The sequence below is a fragment of the Salminus brasiliensis genome, chromosome 23, assembly GCF_030463535.1.
Source record: "Salminus brasiliensis chromosome 23, fSalBra1.hap2, whole genome shotgun sequence".
NCBI classification, from domain to species: domain Eukaryota; kingdom Metazoa; phylum Chordata; class Actinopteri; order Characiformes; family Bryconidae; genus Salminus; species Salminus brasiliensis.
The window spans coordinates 9,754,324-9,780,903 of record NC_132900.1 but is presented as its reverse complement, the minus strand read 5'-3'; the positions used below and the strand labels follow the sequence as shown (position 1 = coordinate 9,780,903).

General features: G+C 40.2%; 2 protein-coding genes across 2 annotated transcripts in view; one reads left to right on the top strand and one right to left on the bottom strand.

Annotated features, from left to right (window-relative positions):
* The first annotated feature begins 10,301 nt into the window (after positions 1-10,301).
* On the top strand, positions 10,302-15,266 carry lpar5a (lysophosphatidic acid receptor 5a). Its single transcript, XM_072668760.1, has one exon. It carries the CDS (start codon positions 10,509-10,511, stop codon positions 11,490-11,492), a length of 984 nt encoding a protein of 327 aa, XP_072524861.1. The 5' UTR covers positions 10,302-10,508; the 3' UTR covers positions 11,493-15,266.
* A 5,662-nt stretch (positions 15,267-20,928) lies between these two features.
* itm2cb (integral membrane protein 2Cb) overlaps positions 20,929-26,580 on the bottom strand; it is a 7,628-nt gene continuing 1,976 nt past the window's right edge. The window contains exons 2-6 of the mRNA XM_072669085.1: positions 25,940-26,077; positions 25,453-25,641; positions 24,745-24,855; positions 23,942-24,092; positions 20,929-22,326 (exon numbers count right to left, since the gene is read on the bottom strand). Coding sequence (XP_072525186.1) covers positions 22,235-22,326; positions 23,942-24,092; positions 24,745-24,855; positions 25,453-25,641; positions 25,940-26,077 — 681 coding nt within the window. The 3' untranslated portion in view covers positions 20,929-22,234. The remainder of the gene's footprint in view (positions 22,327-23,941; positions 24,093-24,744; positions 24,856-25,452; positions 25,642-25,939; positions 26,078-26,580) is intronic.

Here is a 26,580-nt window from a genome sequence, read left to right as displayed (position 1 = left end):
TGAATGATTTTGGCTGTGTAATGGTTAATTGACAGTGTGGAAAACAGGGAGAGAGCATTGAGATATACTGGGTAGACAACTACATTCAACATGATAGATATGATGGAGCACAAGGACAGAAACTTGATGGCTGATGTCAAAATCGTTAATGTAGCCTGTGCAAGTTTGGACACCACAACTTATATGGGTCTCAGACCTTAATTAGCAAATCAGGCCTGAGACAATTAGAAAATGTCAGCTGAAGCAAATTCCCAAGCTTTATAAATTATCTCGCTTTTTAAACCTTTTCCTAACACTCATTAAACATGGTCTTCTCAACGCCTCTATCTAAAGTTCTGAAAACGAAAGTAATCAATACCCACAGGGCAGAGGAAGGCTATAAAAAAATAGCCAAGTGTTTTCAGCTTGCGGTTGCTTGCACAAACTTAATCTGCATAAAAGAGTCATAAGAAGGAAACCTGTCAACTCAATATTTGAAATGTGCTACAGAACATCAAGACAAGCCAGGTGAGTTTTGGAAACACGTACTATGCACTGATAAAGACCATGGACTTTCAGCAAAAGACACAGAGGATACCTTGCCAACTGTGAAGCATGGAAGTGGTTCTATCGTGCTTTAGGGTTGTGCAAATGCCAAGCCATCCCTCAAAACCAGAAAACTTTTGAAATGACCCTCAATTACCCTTGACCTAAATATCACATGCGTTTTTGGACAACTTGTACTGGGAGACACACAGAATTAAGAGGGCTACAGCTGTACTCCCCTGCTTGCCTAATAATATAAATATAATGATTAATATGAATGATGATGATACTACTACTAATAATATTAATGATAATAATAATAAATTATTAATATTAGTAATGCATGAAATAATCCCTTAATTATATGTGAACTATAGCTAGAACTCATTTCTCAAGCTTGTGTTATCAATGCCCCTGTTACTAGCTAGCATAAATAAAGCCTTTGCTAACGTTACTAATGCCTTTGCTGGTGTAATATGTATTTTTGGTTATGTATTTAGGTTATACGTTTATAAGTGGCCATAACCACAACATATAGCTATGAGCTATCATTACCTTGCTTGGCTGACTTTCTTTTAATTATTTACATTGTCAATTACTCCAAAAACTAATAAACTGGCATAGACTAAAGAAGCAACCAGCTCAAGCTTTTGGAAAGATCATGGGAAAAGTAGCTAGCGCCGTTCAGAATAAAACTGATTTTTTACCATGGTGATTTTAGTAAGGCAGGTGGTGTCCCTGCTAAATATCACAGAAAATGTATCGATAGACCTTAAATAAGCTGTACATGTAAGATGACCAAAGAATATATCTGGACTAGAAGCCGTCTGCAAAGTTTTCTTTTTCTTTTTTTTTAAATTTAGGACAGTTAACCAGGGACAACAGAGCTTTAAGACAGGGTCAATTTCAAAAACAGCTTATCTGCTTCCCGTAGAAGAAAAATATTAAGATCTAGGGCTTTAACCAGACAATGACTGCAGAATGACAGTGCATCTTCAGTGGCCTATGATTATGCTTTAAGTGTATTCATGTGAAGAACTGCGTGTGTGCACTAAACCCGCACAACTGTACTGATCCTTTAATCAGACAGTCCTGGGTATCAAGCCAGCTGTGGTGAATAGAGTTTCCACAGGACCTCACCAATGATCGTTTGAAAAACGTCACCTGATGCCTCCGAAAGAAGCCAACCAGGCTCCAATTCTGTCTGGCACTGAGACCACATCCTGCCACAACTATTTCACAACTACTGATGACAGTAGACAGGTTTTCTTACAGCCAGCTGCCAAATACAATTCACTTTTTCAATGTTTCGCAAATGTGCAAAAACATGTATAATATACATGTATGCTTTACTTTCTTTGTCAGTCAGCTGGGACCTCTGCTATGCTTTGCCATACTTCACAGCTACAGCGTGGAATCAGTCATATTACTGATTCGTATCCCAATGATTAGATAATGTGTCTAAATGCACATAAAGTACATCGATGTTTTATATTATAATACTAACTGAATGTATAAGGCCTATGCACTTAAAATACGACTACCAAATTGCTGCTAAATCCATCCAATATAAATAAAATTAAATTAAATTAAATTCATTTTACAAAAAAGAAGAGGGGGGCTGATGGCTACTGAAGGTACCAATTAAGCCTGGTTATGTTACAGGTAATTCATGTATTAGACTAAGAAGCATAGAAAATAATACCACCAAACAGTCTGTATCTGGGAGAGATGGACAAATTCGCACTAACTCCTTCCTGCTGGCGGTCAGCTCACCTGAAGCAGGTCTAGATCATTAAACGCACACATGTAGCTGCAGAGATGTTATAAATAAGGAGACGGGCCACTTGGTTGAAATGTGAATGGGAGTTCTCATAACGGTCAACATGGCGTCTGTTTACAGATAACGTCTCCCTATCTTACAGTCGGATGGACTGGCTATGAAAAAAGTCCATCCAACCATGGTCACCTTTGTTTCAGTGGTCATGGCAGGCAGGAAAAAAAGAGAGAAAGTTGAGTGGAAGAAGCGAAGTCACAGAAGACCTTTGTGCTCGATCGTAATAAGCGGGCAGAGCTGTTTGTCCGAAAGCGAGTGCTGAGGGCAGAGGTGATACTAGGACCTCCTCTTTGGTTGGGCATTTAAATTATGTGGGTGGGCAACAACAAAAGGTTGCTTTTTCTAAATAGGGTATGTAAACAAGTATTTAAAATTTGTGTATTTTAAATGCGTCTCCCTTAATGTCTAGTCAGTGTATTTGGTACACAAACGGTTAAGAGATCAATACTATCATGATTGGCGTTGCGGTTTCTTGATAATCTGTGAGAAGCTGTGGCTCTAAGAAGCGCCAGACCTGAGCTAGATGTGCATGTAGGCAAAGAGAGATGCAGTCCAACCATGAATCGTCCACTGAATCTCGTATTGATTCACTGAATCTCGTATTGGTTCACGGAATCTGTCTTTTTGCTCTCGTATTGATTCACTGAATCTCTGTCGTTGCTCTCGTATTGATTCACTGAATCTCTGTCGTTGCTCTCGTATTGATTCACTGAATCTCTGTCGTTGCTCTTGTATTGATTCACTGAATCTCTGTCGTTGCTCTCGTATTGATTCACAGAATCTCTGTCGTTGCTCTCGTATTGATTCACTGAATCTCTGTCGTTGCTCTCGTATTGATTCACTGAATCTCTGTCGTTGCTCTCGTATTGATTCACTGAATCTCGTATTGATTCATTCAATGTTTCTTATTGCTCTCGTATTAATTCACTGAATCTCTCTTTTTGCTCTCAAAATGATTCACTGAATCTCGTATTGGTTCACGGAATCTGTCTTTTTGCTCTCGTGTTGATTCACTGAATCTCTGTCGTTGCTCTCGTGTTGATTCACTGAATCTCTGTCGTTGCTCTTGTATTGATTCACTGAATCTCTGTCGTTGCTCTTGTATTGATTCACAGAATCTCCGTCGTTGCTCTTGTATTGATTCACTGAATCTCTGTCGTTGCTCTCGTATTGATTCACTGAATCTCGTATTGATTCATTCAATGTTTCTTATTGCTCTCGTATTGATTCACTGAATCTCTCTTTTTGCTCTCAAAATGATTCACTGAATCTCGTATTGATTCACTGAATCTCGTATTGATTCACTGAATCTCGTATTGGTTCACGGAATCTCTCTTTTTGCTCTTGTATTGATTCACTGAATCTCTGTCGTTGCTCTCGTATTGATTCACTGAATCCCTTATTGGTTCAGTAAGGGACAGTGCAGTTTACTAGTAAACTGGGGACGATGCCGCAGGCTATTATACGGTGGGAACCCTAAACGTTGTGTGTGTGTTTGGCAGTTACCCTAATTTGGAGGAATGCTCAGTCCAGGTGGCAGCAACAAAGAGAAAGGTGGGCATAGGAGTTAGCTACTTTACAACAAGTCAAAGTGTAAGTCTAAGTGTAAGTAATCAAATAAATGTCGCTTGTGTTGTGTTAGCTAATGCGTCGTCAGTCAACAGTAATGGGAATAATAACACTCAACAAAGCCATGAATGTGTTTGCTCACTGTTTATATGGCTGCATTAGTGTGCTATTTTGTCAGGTGACAGAAACACCCTGATAGCGGTTCAGACAGTGGAGAGGCAGGTGGAGATCGAGGTTACAGGTAAAGTTGAATGATGTCTGAATTCATCTGAATAGGGTTGTTATGAATGTTTGCTCGTTTAGATGTTCTATCATGAAGTACAGAAATCTAACTGTGTTCTTCTGTAAGTTATTATAGTCAAAGATGTGTAATTATAGTCTCAGGAACACTGACAGCTTCAGGGGTGCTTCCTGTGGACCACTTTTAGTTCCCCACTGTTGTCTACTTGTATTTTCATGCAGAGAAAAAGAAAGTGAGCTGGAGACGTAGGGGTGCAGAAATGAGGTTATTTATTTGGTCTGTGCAGAAGCTCTTAGTTCACAGTCCGTTCTGCAGGCAGCTCAAACACGAGCTCCCCAAGTTCTTCCCTTTCTGTTGTCCAATATTGTGACTCAGTTGTTCTCAGCTGTTGCAACAGGCTATATCTGACTGACCCTGAAGCTTCTGACCCTTAACCTCTAGGCTTAGTATTATTATCTATGCAGACATATCACTTGAGGGACACTAAAGGCAAGTTTAAGGCAACCACCGTCTTGTTTAAGTACTCTTGTCCAATAAGTGTATCCATGTTTTGTGAATCTCGCTAGAGACAGAACATTCTAGCCATGGGTGAGACTGGTCTGGCCTGCACTAAACCTACTCCGTTGGTCCATATGGGTGCTTTCGGATAACTACCCAAAATTAAATGAGATGGGCTGTCCATATTTAAGTTAGGAGTGGAGACGGTAGTGCTGGAGGATGCTATGTCGGGATTTTGTGAAAGACAGATGCCTGCTGCCCTTGACATTGAGGAAGTAGCACACTGCTCTGCTCTGCTTCAAAAAAGAGAACCGGGGGATGGACAAGTGTCTGTCATGGTTAGGATGTTGTGGCTGGGGGGCTTCAAGTTGGCTGGAGTTGTAGGACCATGGCAGTAAGATTGTAAGAGTGTTTCTGCAACTACTGCTGCTTTTGGCTATTCGAAGTATCACCTTTTGCAGAAGAAACATTAAGCTGTAAACAAATGAGCATTTACAGCTCACATTTTAGCGTACTGTTTTTCATTGTCTGTTATATTCAGTAGTATGGAAATTGTAGTAGTTGCATTAAAGACATACTCCAGCACTGTGCTGTTTGGATATATGAAGTTCTGTATATGAACCCACTAACTGACAAAAGGAAAAGGCCTTTGGTGGGTGGTTATGGTGGTTAAAAGCAGGTTGAGTCAAGGGTGGCTTGGAAATTGGGACATGGTGCCCTTAAAAGAACACTCTGCCTAGAGAACCAAGCGGCCAACTACAGGGTGCACAGGGTGCAGTGTGTAAACTGTATGTTAGCTTTAGCATGAACGTATCTTCAGTTACTACTTTTGTTTCTCCAGCCTCTTCGTTAGTGGACATAAAAAAGGCTTAGCAAGTTTTGTTTAACTTGTAACAATAGTGGAACTCTTTTTAGTGGTATATAGAGCAATTTATGGTTCAAAGGTTCTCTCTAGGGCTGCACAATATGTTGTGACAATAATATACACTATGTGTATCCAATATTGGGCAGATGTAATCTTTTGTATCAAGTAAAAATAAAAATAAACGCAAAAGCACATAAAAAAAATTAAAAGCAAATATTTTTTAGGCCAATAGAAAAATTTAATGTAAAAATGTATAATTTGACATTGCTGAAGGCATTGCATGTCCTGCGTTGTGACTATTGCACATGTGCACAGTGCGATAACAGTGCGCAAGCAATATATTAGTTCTAGCTCTCAACAACAGGCATTTCCCCACTGAGAATAACCGTTTACCAGGCAAAGAACCATTGGTACCATTCATGGAGATGGTTCTTTGAGTTGTCACTCTAGAACACCCCACTTTTTAAAGGCATAGCTAAAGATTTTCATGCAGCTAGTATTTAGTGTTTTAGTAATGAAGTTAGTGATGAAGCTAACAACATGTCCTGCCATTACTAAAGCATCAACACCCCACTGCTAGTGTTTAGCATTTTACACCCCCTTCAAAATAGCAGCATGTGTTACCTTTCAGGCAGAGCCTACAGCTTTGAACTTGCACAATCTCCCTCCCTTCCACTTTCCCACGTACGTGCACGCTTTCTGTCCTAGCCCCCTTTTCAGCCTCCCTGTTTCTCACAATGTAACTGCATCCAAAATAGCATGTTTAGGTCAGGTCAAGTTTTAAAGTTTCCCGTACCAGTTGGGCCTCAATCTTGCAGGTACAGGCCATATTCAGGCTTTACTTTCAAGCCCTTGCAGACTTTTTCCAATGTCTCTGGGATCTTTGCTTAGCCAGCATTCAGACCAATGATCGTAGAAAACAAGTCAAACTTGCCTACTCACCTGGTTTCAGACCAAGTGTGTCTCAGACCCACTACAGCTCAGGTGCTCCATGTAATAAACAGAAAGGACACAGTGCAGGTCCTACAGACGCTCTTCCAGCCAAGGCTGTCAATCACTTCAGTGTAACCCCACCTTTTTATGATGTAGCAGGGTAATGTTTTAAAAACTGATTCCTGGAGGAACGTAACAACTCGTGCCCAGGGAAAACTTGGAATTAGGCACTGGAGATGGAAGGACAGTTTAGAGGAGAATTTGATGAAATCTGATGGACATTTGATGGAAATGGGCTGTTTTGTCATTGACACATATGGGGATTGGCAGAACTACACATCATACTGCAACCAGTCAGCAGAAGTACTAGACCTGTGGTTTCACTTCTGAGGCTGTTGCACTGTCCATGTTTTTCTACAGTGATTGGTTCAGTCTGTCTGTAAACCAAGGCTGCAGGTGGCTTGTGCAATGTTAATGTAATGTGTTAATGGGGTCACTGTGGTGTGGTAAGCTAGTCTAGACAAAACTTCTGAGCATAATTTTGTTGGTCTACATGTTAATTACCTTCAACTTTGGTTGGGCTTGTAGTTTAGTGTTAGGCAGTGCAAGAGTGGTTACACACTCCATCCACCTGCACATGTCTCTCCATTCACCTCAAAACAAAGTAAGCAGCCCTGTTTATATGGATCAGCAACATTTACTGTCATACTGTCTTTACAGTGACTGTGTGTGGATGGTCACAGCGGTTCACAACAGTTCCAACTTCATGTAATTTTAGAATCCATTTGCAAAAGACAAGCAGATGGTGCAATTGTACATGTAATGTTCTTAGATTGTAGAATATCTGAGCAAGATTAATACTATTTTTTACACAAGCAAGCCACACACCTGTGCTACAATGAAAAACATGGATCTCCAAAATGGTGACTTTACAGGAAAAGGCAAAAATGGCCTTAACTTTGAATGGAAGTCAATGGGGGAAAAGAGTTAGTAATTTAGAGCATTTCTATTGGTCATTTCATCCAGAAGTATTGACTCTGTCTACAGTTCAGCTACAGGGTTCAAACATGGAGAAAACTAAAATGGACAATAATGGAGATACATGTTTTTTATTGGACAGCAGTGATATATTGATTACATTTATGGAATGTTTGTGATGAACATTTCTAAATGTGTATAAGGGAATATGGATTCGGAACAGTGTTAGGCGGCTGCCAAGGGCCCCACTGAGCCGAGTGCCTCATAAAAATACAAATTGATATATAATGGGTTAGAATAATGTATTCTAAAACACATAGTCATATCAGAATATTATGACCACTCCTGGTTTGGAATGAACTCTACCCGGGACATCACAGGTGCTCCGTAACAGGGTTTCCCAGCAAAAGTAAAAACAGCTACATGCTATAATAATAATTTAACAATTATGACTATAGCTGCATCAGGAATGGCTACTTTGGTTACACTGTACTCAGAACAATGAAATCATAATGAGGTGGAGCCATCCTGTGGCAAATATTGGCTTAGCACCTTAAGGTAAATGTGTGCATGAGACTCGCTACCACCCCAATTTACATGAATACACACAATCTCCATTGATTTCTGTATTACTGTGGCCAAAATACTGCAATTATACTCTCTATACTGTATTATACTATAATGTCTAGGTCTTAGGGGACTAACCTGAGCTTCAGTAACCAAAATAGAAAATCTGCTTCCTTACTTAAAAAAAAAAAGCTATTTTTGTATATTGAGTTTTGTTTTTATTCATGAGGTCCAGCCATTTGTCTCCACATTAAAATATGCTCCCCTCCATTTCTACACACTATAAAACCGTTCCTCTCCCTTCTCATTCTCGTGACGAAAACTTGCACCCCACCACCGCCCGTGCTCCTCCTGATCATCCAATCATACTCAACCTCTACCTGGCATGGGGGGTCTGGCTTCGGGTCCCATCAGCTCGAAGCCCCCAGAACTCCAGCCCAAATTTCTCGAGTTCTCCTCCTTGCCTCAGCTAGCGTGGTCCGCATTCGCAAACACAGGGTTGTCAGAACTGTGTTTGCTGGGATGCTGCACGTATAAATAAGCGAGCACTCCAGTCAGTTGTAGCAGATTGCAAAATGACTAGCATGGACAAAGGACACGACTTGACTGATGTTCAAAAGGGCATGATAATGAGGTACAGGGTTAAGTGTGTTAGCATCTCGGAAACCTCAGGTTCAGATTAGGGTTGGCTGAGATCTAGACATAGTATAATTGCAGCATTTGTACTACAGTAATACAGAAATCACTGGAGATTGTGTGAATGCATGTCCCCGGAAGCTGCAGCAATGTCTGCGTACCACTCTGGGCAAATGTGCTCCAACATTAATGGTAAATATGGTTGTCTTGTCTTGTCTTGCATTGAGGGAGTAGTGAGTTGCTAGTCCAATATTGGCCATAGGATGGCGCCACCTTATTATGATTCTATCGTTCTATTGAGTACAAAGTAACTGATGAACCATTTCTGATGCAGAGATGATCTTTTTATATGGCTTTAGTCATAATCATTATTTTTCTATGATATTATGTTTGATAGCATGTAGCTGTTATACTTTTGAGATCAACCATTTTTAGATGAGTGTCCTTCCACACCATGGCATATTTTCACCTTTTCTGCAGCCTTGCATTTAAATCAGCATGTCCAGAGATGGCGGTCATGCAGTCTGTAGACCAGCTGAGCTGTATTGGGATCAAAGATAAGCTCTGCACTTTTGCCTAGACTAGCTCACCACATCACAGCAACATTACCACAAGCACCACCATCAAACTGCTGTTGACTGTGTGCTACCAAAATTAAAACATGAGATTTGTGTCCATGTTACTTCCGCTGTTTACTCAAGAATAATCTTAGCTAGTTTCAATGGACTAAAAATTCAAAGATACCTCTGAGCTTAGACACTACTAAACACAAGTCAATAAAAAGACCATAGTACTCTACTATTCTCGGAAGAGGTGGGTCTTCAGTCTGCGTTTGAAGACAGCGAGTGACTCTGCCATTCGGACACCCAGGGGAAGTTCGTTCCACCACTTTGGTGCCAAGACAGAAAAAAGCATGGACGCTCGTCTTCCATGGACTTTAAGGGATGACAGATCAATGTCTAGAGTTGGTTTCTTTAGGACAGGGACAACTCTGGCGGACTTGAAGGCAGATGGTACCTGACAACAAAGAGCAGTTGATGATGAAAGAGATTAAAGGAAGGAGGTTTGGAGTAATTGTTTGGAATAGTGTGGATGGAACAGGGTCTAGCGGACAGGTGGTAGGATGATTGGAGGTGAGAATAATAAGTCTGCTACCACAGATACAGTGAGTTAGCCAATACCTACAATAATAAACACTGTTAAGTCCTTTGGAAATGTGAGTGTTTATACAGAAGTGGAACATTTAAAAAAAGTAAGGGAGCCAGATTTTTTATTTTGGTTCCTGGGGTTCAGGTTAGGGTTGGCTGAGACCTAGACATAGCACGATTGCAGTATTTTGGCTGCTGTAAAACAGAAATCACTGGAAATGCATGCTGTATGCATGCGCATTGAGGTGAAAGTGATTCTCACACACACATTTTCCTTAAGAAGCTAAGCCAGTATTGGCCTTAAGATGGCACCATCTCATTGTGATTCTATCATTCTGAGTACAGTGTAAGTAGCCATTTCTGATGCATGCATGAATATGGCTACAGTCATAATTATTATATATATTTTATTATTTTATAGCATGTAGTTTTTAAAGACCTCAGAGGCCATGAGATGAACTAAGCTAAATGATACTCAACCTAACCCTGACTGCCATTTACACATTATTCTAACCATTGAAATGCTATTGTGAAACTTGGTCTGCAGTTGAGCTACTCTGTGCACTCCAAGTAGGCTGCACGTGATAAAGTAATACCTCCCACAGTTTCCTGTGTTTTTCAGTCTGTGCCTGCAGAAAGCAACGGTTGCAAACCTAGCTCATATCCGTACACTCATATTTCTTCACAACTTTGAGGACCACCTTTAAGCGAATGCTTTCCAACATGTCCAACATTAGCAACTGCAACCTGACGCATTTGAGGTACCCTCTCTTCCAAATCACCTACAGCACGGTGCTGGCGCTGGGGCTTCCTCTCAATGCCATTGCTCTCTGGATGTTTGTGCGCCATCTAAGCCTGAGTAAATCCGTTCCGGTCATCTACATGGCAAACCTGGCACTGTCTGACCTGCTCTTCACACTGTCCTTGCCATTGCGCATCCTCTACTTTTCTACTGGACGCTGGACACTGGGTGACCTGGCCTGCATGATCCCGGGGACACTCTTTTCTGTCAACCTCTACTCCAGTTCTTTCTTCATTATGTTGGTCAGTGTGGACCGTATGTTGGCCGTGGCTTACCCTCTGCGCTCCCGTCCTGTCCGCACTCCCACGGTGGCCTGGCTCTCCTGCCTGCTCGTGTGGCTGGTCATAGGTACGCTGGCTGTACCTGTGGCCCTCAACCACCGGGCCAACAATGACACAGAGTGCAGTGTGATGCGCTGCTTTGAGCACTACAGTGAGGAGAACTGGCACTTTGGCTTCTACATACTTTGCGTCGTAACCGCTGTAGGGATTCTCCTGCCCTTCTGCATTATCCTGGGCTGCACCGTGGTGGTCATCCGGCAGCTGCGAGGCATAGCCGTGGCTTCTGCATCATCCACATCCTCTGAGGTCAGTGTGAAGATGGTGTGGCTCCTTCTGTCCAACTTGCTGATCTATGCCATCTGCTTCATCCCCTTCCATGTTGCCTTCATTCTCTATGGCTTGTACAAGCTGGAAGTCCTGAGCTACAACTTCTTGGACATACAAACAGTGACCATGTGCCTGGCTAGTACAAACAGTTGCCTGGACCCTCTGGTCTACTACTTCAGCACCAAGGGCCTGCAGAAGAAGAACTTATTGGATTTGCCCAAAGCAAGTGACCGTAAAACCTCCAATTCGTATTACCCTGTTCCCTTAAGAGGAGTCCCAGAGTGATCCATCACACAAAGACTCTATGGACTACAGTAGAAGGTTTCAGAAGATTAGGCTAGGAGTCAGTCTAGAAGCTGTTCATGCAACTTTATTAGCTCATGTGGGACTCAGCTTTGCAACCAAGACCATTTGAACAGCCTGCATCGATTGAAAGGATAGCAACAACCCCACCACGACACAACATGACACACACACACTTTGTTACTTCAGGGATAACCATTGGCAAGAAAATCTTCACCTCATCCCATTCCGGCCACCTACAATGTGTAAGAATTTGTATTTATATATTTTGTATGTAGGATCACCATGTATGTCCGTTCTAAAGGACATTTTCATTTTGACTATGTGACATGCGCAAGCTCTGTCTACGGCAGTGGTTCATATTGGTTACAGGTAAATGAAAGACATTTTGAGACTTTATAAGCTAAGGAAGGTGTGTGTCTACTGGAGCATTGCTGTGAGGATTTGATTGCATTTAGCGACAACAGTGTTAGTGAGGTCAGCATGTTGGATGGTCACTCCCCAAGACATCCCAACAGCTTTGGAGGGAACACCATCACTCCAGAGAACACAGTTCCACCCCTCCACAGTTCAATGATGGGGGGTATACTTCAGAGAGTCCAGTTCTATTCTGTGCATACATGCATTCTTGCGTTTGTGTGTGTGTGTGTGTGTGTGTGTGTGTGTGTGTGTGTGTGTGTGTGTGTGTGTGTGCGCACATGCATTTGCACGTCTGTGTCAGAATTGGGTGCAACTTAATGTAGCTGAAGGCATTCATTGGAAGGGGTTTCCTCAAACATTTGGACATATAATGTATGTGAAGGCCTCAATATACTAAAAAATCTCATTTTAGTCTTCTGAAAAAGCGCTGAAAAAACAGATGCATGCCACACTACTGCATTTTGTTTGTCATTTAAAAAGTTAATTGATGCATTAAAGATTTATATATAGTTATATATAGTTATAGCAGGTTTGAGTAAGTTATATCTGTTGTAACATGGTCAGTTCAGTCCATTCTCAGGATCTTATTGAATTTATTTAGACATTAATTCAGGACATCCTACCACTGACTTAGCAGGTAAGAAGTGCATGCAGTGTTAACAGTATAGGCATGATGCTGTAACAGTTTGCAGCTGGCAAATTTGGTTAAAACCACAAGGCCCATGAAGTTTCATGTGATGAATCTGCTTGTGGAGTTATTCTGGGGTCCAGTCAGCCACTGTTGAAACTGTTTCTTTTGTTGCAGTTGTGTCTTCCTTACTTTCTTTATTAATTCATTTTCTACCACAAAATAGTACACGTAGCAAATCTACCTCCCCCCATTGGTTAGAGAGTTTCACAGTTTCAGGATGTGATTCATCATTCATCTTATAAGACTACTTAACTCACTCTCTCTGGTTTGTCTAATTGTGATGTGATGTAAAATTTTCAGTAGATTGTGCATTACAGTGCGATCTCAGAGGAGAGACTGGGATATCTAACGAATACTCCAGCACCTGCCGTTACCCATACTAATTAAGTGATGAGTATAAATACTGTACATATCATTTATGTGTAGTGTGATGTGTTAGCATTTAGGATGAACCCTATAAACCGCAGTTTTAATTACTGGCAGTTTTAATTACTTTAATTAACCCTGTAAAACATCTTGCTAGTGATACATTTAGAGACTATGGTAAAGTCCTCTTTAACACCTCATCTGCCAACAGTGTAGTTGCATGATCATTTTTGCCTTAGTGAAATGAATCATTAAATGGAATTGGAGCTTCATGTGCTTTGTACTACTACATAAAATAGCATAATCTAGTATATGAGCATAATTTATATAGAATATAAATGATGCCCCTCTAGCTCACACCTGCCATTAAGAATGGTGACAATGTGTTTCTGTGTATCTGCTACATGTGTGGCATCCTAATCTGTTGGCAGAACCTTTCTACAGGGACTAGAAAAGGTGTGTGTGTGTGTGTTTTAATTTGCACCTCTGTGTCAGCAGTGGGTGCAACTTACTGTAGCTGAATGCATTCATTAGAAGGGGTGTCTACAAATATACATGGTATGCAGTGTATGTGTGATCAAAATGGTAGTATGTGACGCAAACAAAATAGAAATCTTTTAGCTTTGCTTTGTTAGCTTTATTGGCTACTTTCTAGTGTTTGCTAACACTAGAGTGTATGTTATCTATGTGTATGTATAATAGCAGTTGCGGTTTACAATGATATATGCTATGTAAAATAATCACGTGTCTTGCTGATATACAGCAAGGTCAGCATCGCTCTTTACGGTCTTCAACACCGTCAGTTGCTTCCAAACCATCGCTCATACATTGTTTCTTTATATTGATCCCTTCAGTAATCATTTCATGATGTGTGTGGCAGTGTAAGCCTACATAAGTTAGATTCTCTATCATTAACCTGCTTAAAAGACTAGCTTTTGCTGGTAGCTGGTTTTGAGGGTCTCATCTGGTATTTGATGGTCAAGGTGGGTAAAAAGCTGGTAATCCTGGTGACTGCATACCCTTTTCTGGAAAGCTACTAAAGTTTGTTAAGCATCTCTTGACCAGTATAGTGTACGTTGCATTTGATTTTGGTTATGTTTGGTAACGATGGTCGTCCAGCTTGGACTTGATGGTCATGCTGGTCAACTAGCTTGGTGATGCTGGTCATGCTGGTCAAGCAGCTTGGTGATGCTGATGGTCTTGCTGGTTATGCCGGTCGACCATTCTGGCCATGCTGGTCATGCCAGTTCTGCTGCATGGTCAAGCCTGGTCATACTGGTGGTCTAGCCTGCTCAGGTTGATCATGCATGTAAACCAGCTTAACCATCAAACTGAAATGAAAACATACATGCTGGTCGAGCAAGTTGAGTACTGACTGAATGTTGGTGCACCACATCATATGTATTTTTCACACATTAATAAAAGTTGTGACTGCAACATCATTTCCCCTTTGAGAATGTGTTTATTTGACAACTGATAAAATAACAAATAAGCAACAAAATCTTTCTTTCACAAATCACAAATCTTTAAATCACAAAATAATGTTGTTCAGTCAGTGTATTATAGCCTATGCTTTTTTGTTTATTTCTCTAATTAAATGTATTTATTAATGTGTTTAAGGTTTTTGTATTGAAGCTAGAATGAAAATGAAACTTGCACAGCATATTCCATGCAGGTTTATTTTTTTAGTGATGATTCTTACAACATATTTTGTATTCTGTATGCTTTGTTTAATAACTGCTATATCTGCTGTAACAACTGCCAAGTTATGTGGTTATAGGAGCGATAAATTGATGTTTGTGTGTCCACATATGAGCCATTGCTGTTTAGTAGGTTGAATACTAAAGCTATAACATTGTTAACTTGTTTCAGTTGTAGTCTTTTCACCGCAACAACAAATTCAATACTTGCCAGCAAGTAAGACATGAGACACGAGCAAAACATGAGACAGAAGGACATTCAGAATGTGAAAGAACTACTACTAGCTGAAATGCATTGGCAGGAAGAGGCTGTGAGTGAAAAGAACTTTCACATTTGGTTTTGAAAGAACAGATGGTAGAGCAGAGCCTGAAGCCTCCAAGAGTGTACCAGAATTCTTGGGCACTTCAGCCTTAACACCCGGACCGGATGGCCAGTGCTGTTTAGTGACAGACTACATGCAATCTTGCTCATGTAGCCTGATTATAAAATGTTAAAGTGTTACATTTGTATGAATAACAGTGCTTGTTGTATTGGGGGGGGGGGAATGTACTTATTTTTTCTTATTAAAACCAACAACAGAGGGGTTTCATTTTTGAAACAGGTGGACACATCTGTTTTTATTTATAACTGCTAATCTTAAATTTCCAAGCTAAATATATTTGTTTATAAATAGGAACATAAAATCTTGATTGTTATATACATCTGTTTGATGTTCGTACATGACAACTGAAGTTAAATGCCAATGTCTAAAATGTCCTCTGGTTTTAAGCCACAGGGGGCTTTTTTTTGTTTGTTTTTTTTGTATTTATAGTTCACATGAAGTCATACCGTGCCATAAAACCACATCAGCAATGCTGTGCAACCTTGAGAAAGACGTGAATGTGGTTAAGGTTGAGAGATGTCTAAAGCATGTATTTACACTCATGCATTAGGTGCTTTTCTCATGCTGACTTTTGGTGTATGTCAGCAACATTAGTCTCACAGATCCAGCCCTTAACTACAGAGGCAACACCACATCAGCTACATCTGGGGACAATGGAAAATTGTGTAAATTGTTCATTTATTGCTACATCATTCATTTAAGTCTGTATCTTTAGATGCTTTGAATTAAAAATCTATTGTTAAAACTTATATACAAAAAATAATTAGGATATTTTTTTTAAAGATCTGATCTAGTGGATCGGGATCAGGTCCAATCCAGGCACATTTACAGAATTTGTTATTGTCTGTTTCAAGCTTGATCTAGTTCCGACCCTGTGTTTTTACTATTGTGGTGTGGTAGAGTGCTCTCCGGGATTCTTTAGATGCCATTCATTCACATCATCCACAGCATTCATGAGCAGCTTTCTTAAAAAGTAACATAACTGTACTTGACGTAATATCTGTGGTTCCAGTGCTTTGCCTTAGTGTGAGAAGTTTTTGCTCCTATTGTCTGTCATTTTCGTCCTTGCAGCCAAAGCCAAATGAGCAAATACACCCTATTAAATGAACCTCATGGAAAAGCTCAGTTTTATCAGTAGGAGCATTGCAGACCTTTCTTTGGTTTTGTACCAGCACTGAACAGCATATTCAGAACCGAAGGGAGTAGGCTAATACACACACGTTATAGAAAACCAAATCATAACACATTCACCATGCTATAAAACAGTAGTAGACAAAAAACAGAAAATACCAGTTCAGAGAGTGTCCCACTATACACCCACCTCACAGCTACATAAGTTCACTGCAGTGTTTTAAAGGAACTGGGAGTTGAACAATCAGGGTGGTCAGATTGTATTAAGATCATTTAATGGTCATTTAATAAAACAGACATGTAGATAACTAAATACATCAGTCCAGAATAAAATATAGCACCTGTTACTATAAACCTACTGAATCGGGACATGCTTAGAAAAAAATAATCCAATAGATCAGCTTATCTTTTAAGTAGCTTTAAAGATTGTGTTCCTGATCACATCTTTTAGTTTGTAATCTGCAGCTCTATATGTATGATCATCAACAGACAATCTACACAGCACTATTAATGCTGGACTGTCTAGTTCAGGAGTTAAAAGGGAGGATACGCTTTCGCTAGAAACGAAGAGAATGAGGGCTTGTGAAGCTGTGAAAGTGAAAAAGTGTTTGACTTGATTGCAAAATAAGATAGGAAGCCTGTTAAACTGATAGGAATATAGGAAAGAACCATAAGCATTAAAATTGGTCTGAATGTTACTCGTACATTGTATATCATACTTGTACGATGTGATGCATATGAGAGCTCCAGAAAAGGCACTTTAGACATATTTAACAGTCTAATTATGAGTAAAGCTAAAATAAAGAGGAAATAGTCAAGGAAGGAAGTTCTAAAGGCGTGGGCCAGGCATTAAGGCTGTTTTCACAGCATAGACAGAAAAGCATACAATGATCGTATGAAGCTCAGGTATGAGAAATCGTCCGAACAGGATCTGTAAGGCTCATCGATGCTTACAGGGCTTAAAGGATCCTCTGCTAACGTCTTGGTGTTAGATACCACAGGACACCCAGTAAGGTTCAGTAGACAGAAAATGAGCACCCATAGATACTTTGGACCAGTTGCACATCAGGCTAAGCTCAGCATGCCCAATGCCATGTGCCTTCTAGAGGGGTAAGAAGTCTTCCAGCATTGGGCACTGGATCATTACATTTAGTGGATAAAATAGTAGAGTTGGTGTGTAAACCAAAACCAATCATCTAAATTAATTTCCTGCGCTCACTAATGCTTATGTGGCTGAATGCAATCTCTTCTCTTGCAAAGTCTTCACATGGCTGCACATAGATGCATGTGCAGACCAATAGTGGCAATAAGATGAAGGTGGGGCTTAAACAGACCCATTTAAAGCTGTAAAAATTTGCACACAGAATATGTGGCGACTGTAAAAAAGAAACGCAGACATAAAATCAGTGCAAAATCCTGGATATTTTACACAATTTAGAAATCCTTAGCACACATTTTTCATTATTGACATTTTTCACATTTTCTTTTATTAAATAAAAAGGAGGAATAAGTTAGTAATATGTTGAGTTATCTGATAATATTCTGACAACAATGTGAAAATGAGAAATATCAGACATTTAGACTTAATTTAAATTGATTTTACCTTTGCATTGTAGAGGGGGTGTTACATAGCAATAAGTCCATTTAGCACACAGTCCATTTATGGAAACTGATCCCTGCAAAGTAACAAAATAGCCTGTTTTATTCTGAAGGGTAAAAAGAAATGGTAGAAATGGCCATGAACATACAAGTTACTCTGATAGCATCAAATCTGGGCCACATCTGACATCTACCAGTAGCCCACATTAAATCTGAATCAGAACCCCTTTATTTCACCAAGTATGTTACACATACAAAGAATTTCACTTGGTGTGAGCAACACAAGTATGGCATGTAACAAGCAAACAGACTGTTAACAAGTATTACACTAAGAGAAAAAAATACACTAAACAATAAATAGAATAAAGAATAATACGTTTAAAAGTACTAAAAGAAATAAAAAAACCCTACTATGTACAGATATAATTTTGTAAACATCTGTACAGCTGTGCAAAGAATCATAGTGCAAATAGATTAGGTTTGTAGATTGCTCATAGAAACATGATCCAGAAGTGGGCCAGATGTGGTTGCAGGAAATGTCAAAACAGATCTAGCAGTAAAACTAGGGTTGTAGTGTTGGGTCAGTTTTGTAGCAGATGTTGTGTAGATTATATGTTGATGATTATCCATACATAGCAGCAGATTAGAAACCACACAACTAAGAATGCAGTCAGGAACACAGTTTTTAAGTGATTTAAGTAAAAACATTAATTCAACATTTAATTCACCAAAATAAATTTTGGCCACTAGCAACCATATCCTCTTCTGGGCAATCAGGTAGCAAGGTATCAGGGCCACTTATAAGTCACGGCTTCAGATCTATTGGTCTGTCCTCCGAATGTTTGTTATGCCTAGCATAATGCACCAGACTGTTGCATCATGGGCGGTTTTGTGGTTTGTTTGATAGAACTTAGATAATGAAATGCCTCTGAGAGTCATGTAATCATGTAGTCAGTGATCCATCATACAGTTTTTTGGGGGGGTATGGGAGACAGAAGTTGCAGGGTAGTCTCTAACAAGAAGCATTTGAGACTTGTCTATGTTAAAGAAAAGCCATTTATAACTGACATGAAAAATGATATAAAAAAATGATATTGTGCTGAATGTGGTTTTCAGTAGCTCAGCCCATGTCCATTGGGAAGTACACTCTTTAAAAAGGGTAAAGGCAATGACTCTATTTAAAACCATGAGGCCTGAAAGAACCATCTGGATACTAAAATGGTTCTTTACCTGATTTAGGGGTTCTTTACGTGGTTGTTCACGGGTTCTTTAGTAAAGCTAATGGCTCTATATAAACTGAGAAAAAAAATGAGATCTAACAGAACCATCTGGATGTTTAAGTGGTTCTTCACCTGATTTAATGGTTCTTCACCTAGTTGTTCAAGTGTTCTTTAGAAAAGGCAATGAATCTATATGAAACCATGACATCTCCTAACTAAATGGACTCTTAACTATCTGCCTCTATTATTATTACCACTATTACCTCTCATTACTTTTATTACTCTTACCATCACTGCCATGACTATATTAAGTTATACTACACCATGATTATTATATCATGATTATGAAAATGTTGCACACCAGAGCAGTTCAACAGTATAGATGGTTTGGTAACTTTGATCAATAATTTATAAATAGTTCTGACCAGAGTGGGATGGGTCCCCCTTGTGAGTCTTGGTTTCTCTCAAGGTTTCTTCCTCCAGCTCTGAGGGAGTTTTTACTTGCCACTGTCGCCGTTGGCTTGCTCACTGGGGGTCTTAGATTTTTCATGTTTTTTATGTTATTTTTTTTTTTTGTCTTTTACTAATTACTGATTGTGTGAAGCTGCTTTGTTACAACAACAGTTGTAAAAATGTTATACAAATAAATTTGACTTGACATCTCAAAGACCCATCTGAATGCTTAAGTGACTATTTGCCTGATTTAATGGTTCTTTGCCTGGTTGTTAGAGGGTTTTTGGTTAAGGCAATGATATATAAAACAATGATAACTAAAAGAATTATCTGGATGCTTGAAAGGTTCTTTGTCTGATTTAACGGTTCTTCACCTTGTAAATTGTCTGTAACTTCCTCATTTGTGGACCACCGCTGCTGTGTGTATGTTTAAAAACAAAAAGCAGAAGTAACATGTAAAACAAAGATAGTCATCAGCACACCGTCATAAAGAAATTTACTGTTTAAGCAGTTTCCAACGTTTACTTGTAAGAAATGCTAATGTCGGACATGGCCTAATGTTGAGTCAGCAGGTTAAAGAAAATCACAGCATGTCTGAATCATTTACATGATCTAGTTTGGAAGATATATGGTTTATTTTCTTTGAATTAATGAAAAGGGTAGAATTAATTAAATATTTCTTGAATATTTCCTTGAAATAAAAAAGTTTGACGTACTACATGAAACTTTATTTAAATTTTGTAATTAATCTCCAGTCTGTTCAGTCTGCATAAAGAAACAATACTTATAAAAACACATTTACATCTACTGTACTGCACTGATTCAGTTTAAAGTGTTATTTAGTTCAATTCAATAAGTACAAAAGACAATAAATACAATAAATTCAGAAAATACAAATATGAACATGTGCAAATGAATGCATGAAGGCTGGGTGATTAAAGCCGTTAGCCCTGCCCTCTCTCAGTCCAGTTTAAATTATTTTTTTACTGTACCTTATTTCTTTAGGTTAATTTAAGCTCACAATGCCCAGCTCAGAACTTCTCGAGGTGGATAGGTTTGGTTTAGATAGGGCCCCTAAAGAATTTATGGTGTTAGTATTAGTAAATTCTCTGACAGTCCCCTACTGCCTTTTAAACGTATATGTGCACCCAGTGGCTTTGGCTGAGCTGCCAAAAGCATCACTCTACCAGTGGTTGCCACATGTGGGTCTGTGGTGTCCAAACTTTGCACAGAACTTTGAGTGTGTCTTCAAGTGTACAAGCATGGCTGCACCATGTTATTCTTGCACTTCTCTTAACACACACAAGTTTTACACCACTTGTTTCTTTGCTGTGATATCTCAAAAGTGATGCTACAGTGTGGGAGCTACTGACATTTATTTTATTTTTTTTTAAACGCAGCGTAAACCCACGCACCCACACAGAACTAGATGCTCTGATAAAACAGGAAACCTGCAAGTTTTAAAGAGTTTATTGGTAAGTTGTCATAATACAAGCAAATATATATTTTACATAAAGGAAGAAGCTGAATGTGGCTCATCACACTGAGCAGTTTTCAGAATCTCTTTCAGTAGCAGCTACTTCGTTCCTGACCCCAGGATCGTGGGAAATTTCCCCCTACTCTCGTAGAAAAAAAGAAGTAATGGTGCAATTGTGTATGTATGTATGAGGGGAACATGCAAAATGGAACAGTCTGAGCAATGCAACAGGCCCAAGGTATGGCCATCTATAGTACAACTGGAGACATACTGGATTCATCCCACAGAAATGTTTAGGAAAAGATTTAACATGTAGATCTCTTATATATACACTGTACCCTAAGAGAATGTAGGTGGAAAGTTTCACCCTAATGGGTTATTTACTTTTTTGAACTTTAATACAGTACGATAATGGCTTTTACAGTCTGACCACCAACAGCCAAAGGACAGCTGAGAAGCCGTCTTTTCCAGTCCATACTTTGTAGTCATTTCAATGTTTTCTATAAAGTTTATTCACAGATAAATCACAGAGACAAAATGTATCAGTTCAGTATCGCAGTGGAGATTACGAAAACATTAATGTTAAAATACGAAATCCAAGAGAAGAAAACTCTACATGCTCATATTGCTTAGAAGTCACACTGAAGGAAACAAACAATGTCTGAATTAAAACATCAGGCAATTAATCCATACACTTGTAAAACATGAGGTATATTTTTTTTGGCATTAAGACGGTTTTCCAATTCTGGATTTCTTATCTAACACAGGGTAACATCAGAAGTGTACAGATAACTCATCATATGGACAAATTAAAAACCTAACCAACAAAGAAACAAACAAACAAGGAAGAAAGTCAGTGCATAGTGCATGCCACAGTTTCAAACGTAAAAAGGAGAGAGAGGAGTCAGTACTATACAGTTAAATCCCAGAGAGACAAGACATCAAACATTTAGCAGACCAATCTCTCATATTTAGGTCTGAGGGCTCCTACCCACATTCAGTGGGGAAAAAATCTAAACATTTAATTTAAGTAAATCATCAGTATATACAGATCAATATCTTTAACTAAGACAAAAAAAAGACAAAAAACTGCAAACTCGACCCCCAGTCAGTTAAGATTCAAACTGGGATGTCAGGGAAAAAAAGAGGTACATAACGTAACTAAATCAACACACTATGTACAGTAGAGTAGAGGCGCTATAAAGTGCAATGAAAGCTAAACGCAGGGAGGGCGGGGTTTGGGTTCTGCTCAGTACAGTTGGGAAGAGGCCCAGGGTGGTAGGTTTAGGCCCGGTCACAGATCAGGGTCTCCACCACGAACGTGTTCTCGAAGTGACGGATGCTGTGGCACTTCCTGGCCTCTCGCTTACTGATACCTGCAGAGGAGACACAAGATAAACAGTCATCAGTCAGATATCAGACAATTTTTCATGCTTGCAGACGAGAGCGAGCGAGCGAGTGAGAGATAAAGAAAGAGGATGACTTGGATAAAAGTAATACATAGTTAAAAAGATAGCAGATGAAAAAGGATTAGTAAGAAAAGGAAGGCAGTGAAGAAATGAGAGAAAAAGAAACAAATTAGAAAAGGAGGAAGAGGAAAAGGGAAGGAAGAGAAAAGAACAAAAGAAGAAAGGAAGGAAGGAAGAGACACACAAAACAGTGCAAGAAGTAAGATGGTAAAGAATAAAGGACAGATATAGAGAAACAGAAAGAAGGAAACAGAGGGGAAGTGAAGAAAATGAGGATGGAGAGAAAACTAAAATAAAGAAAGGAGTAGAGAGAAAGGATAGAAGAGAGAAAAAGAAGAAGAGCGAGAGCAAGACAAACAATTAAAAAGACTGAAAGAAAATGAGGGTGGATGCACTACAAGAGAGGAAGTTGGAGAGTTTTCCACCCCTCGTCGGGAAAAGGGCTAAAAATAAACACCGCGGCTCAGTGTAGATGCGGATGGGTTTATTTTTAACGTCTGGGCTCTGTGGCACAAATGCCGTCTAGCCAAACACGTCATTCAGCCTGTCACCGTGCATCCGAGGAGTCATACGAGCGAGGAGAATCCTCTGCAAGCCAAAAACTACTTCTCCCACGCTGCATCGCCCTCTCCATCGCTCACATCACTTCCTCCTCCTGTGCAGAGCCCTACTTGGAGATGCTCAGCGTACCCTAGGCTGGTGAATCACGCGCACATGGATTAATCACACGGTGGATTGCGGCGTTAGTGCGCATCCCACACACACACGCACTAGGAAAGGGACTACGCAGCACCAGCCTACACTGCCTTCAGCTCTGGGTTTCCTCTTGTGCCGCCCCTCTACGATGGAGGCGGTCTACGTGCGACACGCAGCGGTTTACAGCCTTGAATATCATTAAGAGGTTTACAGGTACAGCAAGTCATCGGCTGGAGTTTTTCCTTCTAAAGTCACGCTTTCTCATTACAGGTCTCCAGCTGGTCACGTAGCTGCCCACACAGCTGATGACCATTAGGAGCAATTTTTCCTTGCTCGTGGTCATTGTGTGCCTCCGCACAGAATCATTTTAATGAGCGTTATTTAATAGTTGTCACGCATTAAGTAATATTATCTATTAAACTTTGTGGTCGTGTTTTGGGCCTCATTTACAGTACATAGATGAGGGAATGAACAGATAGACAGACAGACAGACAGATGTAATTTCCGGATGCCCAATGGGAAATTAAGATGTTTTTTTTCACATCCCAACTAACACTCAAATCTCTGGATTAACTTTATAGGAGAACTTTATGAGAGTGGTGTTAGCTTTAATGGTAGCTAATGGACCTCGGTTGGTGCGTTCATGAAATGTTCACACAATGCAAAGGACAGCTGACGTTCACAAATGGTGTAGCACAACGGAGTTACGAGCTTTTTATGTGACAAGGACAATGTACTGCCAGCGACAATGTTCTGCCAAGCTCTTCACGGGAACTTGGAGACACCATTTCCCACAGACAGACAGAAAGAGAGCAGATGTACTCACGTCTGTGAGCGTTGCGGCGTTTCAGCCTGTAAGTCTCTTTGCCGTAGCACAGCCGGTGGATGAAGGGGCCGAGCTGGCGCATGTTCTTCACCCGGCCAGTCACCATCATCTCCTCCTGAACCAGGTACGTCTGAGGCAGGTACGTGCCTCTCTGCACAAAACCCAAGCAGAGAAAGTTACAGTTGGGAGTCATAGGTCCATGGGTATTCAGAGATAGATGCACTGAAACCAGTGTGGTCAAATGTCAATGCCAACATCTTAAATCCTGTGCACAGGCCTACACCTCAGTTTTTCACTCTCTTAACTAGCATCAGTTTCACAAGCCTCAACACTGAACCCTGTGGGACTCCACAATACCATGATTCATAATGGTTCGGCATTTATAACTCAATAATAAACGGTGGGTTCAATGTGTGAAAGGTCAAAAGAATTTTCACCTAATGCAAAAGCCCTTTACCAAATCAAAGGCTCTGTGTAGTGTAGATATCAGCTCTAGTTTAGGAAGAAACTAGAGTTCACTGTATTTACTAAACACTTAGGGTTGTTTAAGGAGACTGCACATACTTTCTTTACTCAAGGTAGAAAATAACATCTCCCCCTATTGCCCCCCTCCTTCAAGGCAGATGTCACTTCTCCAATAATCCCTATCCTTGGAAAAAGTCCATATGTGGAGTGAGATACCAAATGAACAGAAGGTGTGACTCAGAAGATGGTCTCAAGGTGAGATCTTTTGATCTGGTGTTATGTAAAAAGACAAAAAAGAAAAAAAAAGGAAGCAACGACAATGTGTAAAAATCTGTTACCTTGACATTCACAAGCAGCTCCCACAGGTTCCTGGGAGGCATGACGATGGTGGTGTTGAGCTCGATGACATAGCACTTATCCAACGCAATGTCGTGATAGGCTGTGAGGCCCTGCATTATCAAGAAGAAAAAGAAGAAGAAAAAAAAACTGAAATTAGCATCAACATAAATGAAGCTCAGTAGTTACCCCCATTCACCTTTTGAACCTTAGTTTTATAATGAGGTTATTAACCATAATGCAAAAACTGTGTACTATTTGGTAACCACTTGGGTTAGCATATTTTGTGGAGTCCCACAGGGTCCTATTTTAGGGGTTCTGAAACTAATGTCAATTGTGAGAGAACCGTGGTTATGAGGGCCAAGAACTTCTGTGTGAAGTATGTAAAGAGTTGAAGGAGTTAAGGGCGATACAAATCAAACAACTTTAATGAAGCTTAATGACGGTCAAATGTATTGTGCTTAAGTGGTGTTCTCAAGTCAAATGGACTGATTTCAGCAGAAAATGCTGGAGAGGAGTCTGCTCTGATGCTGTAACTAATATGGCTCGAAACAGTACACTCCCACATTGTTGAAATTTGAAATTGTTGAAATATCAAATTTGAAAACTCTGTACCAGGGAAAAAGGTGGTCTCGTACCATCTCTAATCTCAGTATTACCCAGGCAGAGAGGTAATTAAGCAGTCGCTAACCGATTCCTCCCATACATACCCTGTGGAAGTCGTGGATAATATCAGCTGGGTCACTTCCCCCAAAGTCAGGCACGGGAACGCTGATCTGCTCGTAGTTCTCCTCCAAGTAAATGCCGACGTTCTCCTGCAGCTCCTGTCTCCCTAGCAACGGTGCGTACACGGAGTCCTCGTACATCACCCGACAATGGAACAGGCTGTCCTCTGGGATCTGAGCGGAGAGCAAGAAACAGAACACGTCTTTAAAAAGAACATGCGGAGGGCGAGAGACGGAGCGTGCCACCGCCGAACACTCAGAACACTGAAAATGAAGGAGAATGATTGACAGCACATGCTTTTACTCCTTAGGCACAGAATTTGGCCTAGACTGTGCTGTACTTGATGTGCCGTGCATATCAGCACTGAGAGCTCACTCAGCTCCTCTTTCTACTCAGATCTTAAATAGCTCAAATTAAACCCTGAAAGCAACTCAGTTTATTAAACAAAGTTTATTTCGTTTCACATCTCACCTGAGGGGTGATGTAGTAGCGATACACGTAGACGGACACCATGATCAGTCCAGACATGAAGATGACCAGGCCGAGGGCCAGGCAGCAGATGCCGCTTACTGGGGACTTCTTAGGCCGGAGGGGGAGCACCAACTCGTCCTGTTGGGAGAAAGGGAAACAGATTAGATTTGATTGCAGTCATGCTGTACATAAATGCTGACTGAAGTGGCATTAAAGTGGGTTTGCACTAAATCATATTTGGCATTTGCACACTGAAGCAAAAATTATCACTGGGCAGACTAACAATAGTACAGTTAAGAATGCCATATGACATTGTTGGTGTGGGTTGAGCTAAGGCTGGGAGCATTATATATGAATGCACTGGGCTGGTGTGGGTTAAGTAAATTGCGACCTTTGGTGTTCAAACTATGGAACTGCATTAAACAGAATGCAGCCAATATCTCCTCTCTCTGTGCTGTCACATACAACTTACCTTACCAGTTGTCTTTCTTTCAGTGTAGGTCTTTATTTGATTCTATGTCATTTACATGCACATTAATGCCCGCAATATTATTTGGCTAATAGAAAGTACTGGAAATGCATGACAAACATAAGCAAACTGTGTAAACTTTAGCTTTATATGAATTTTAAGCATAGCATCT

What these genes read in the sequence shown, in the direction of transcription:
- lpar5a (XM_072668760.1), top strand. Translation starts at nt 10,509, where the DNA reads ATGCTTTCCAACATGTCCAACATTAGCAACTGCAACCTGACGCATTTG.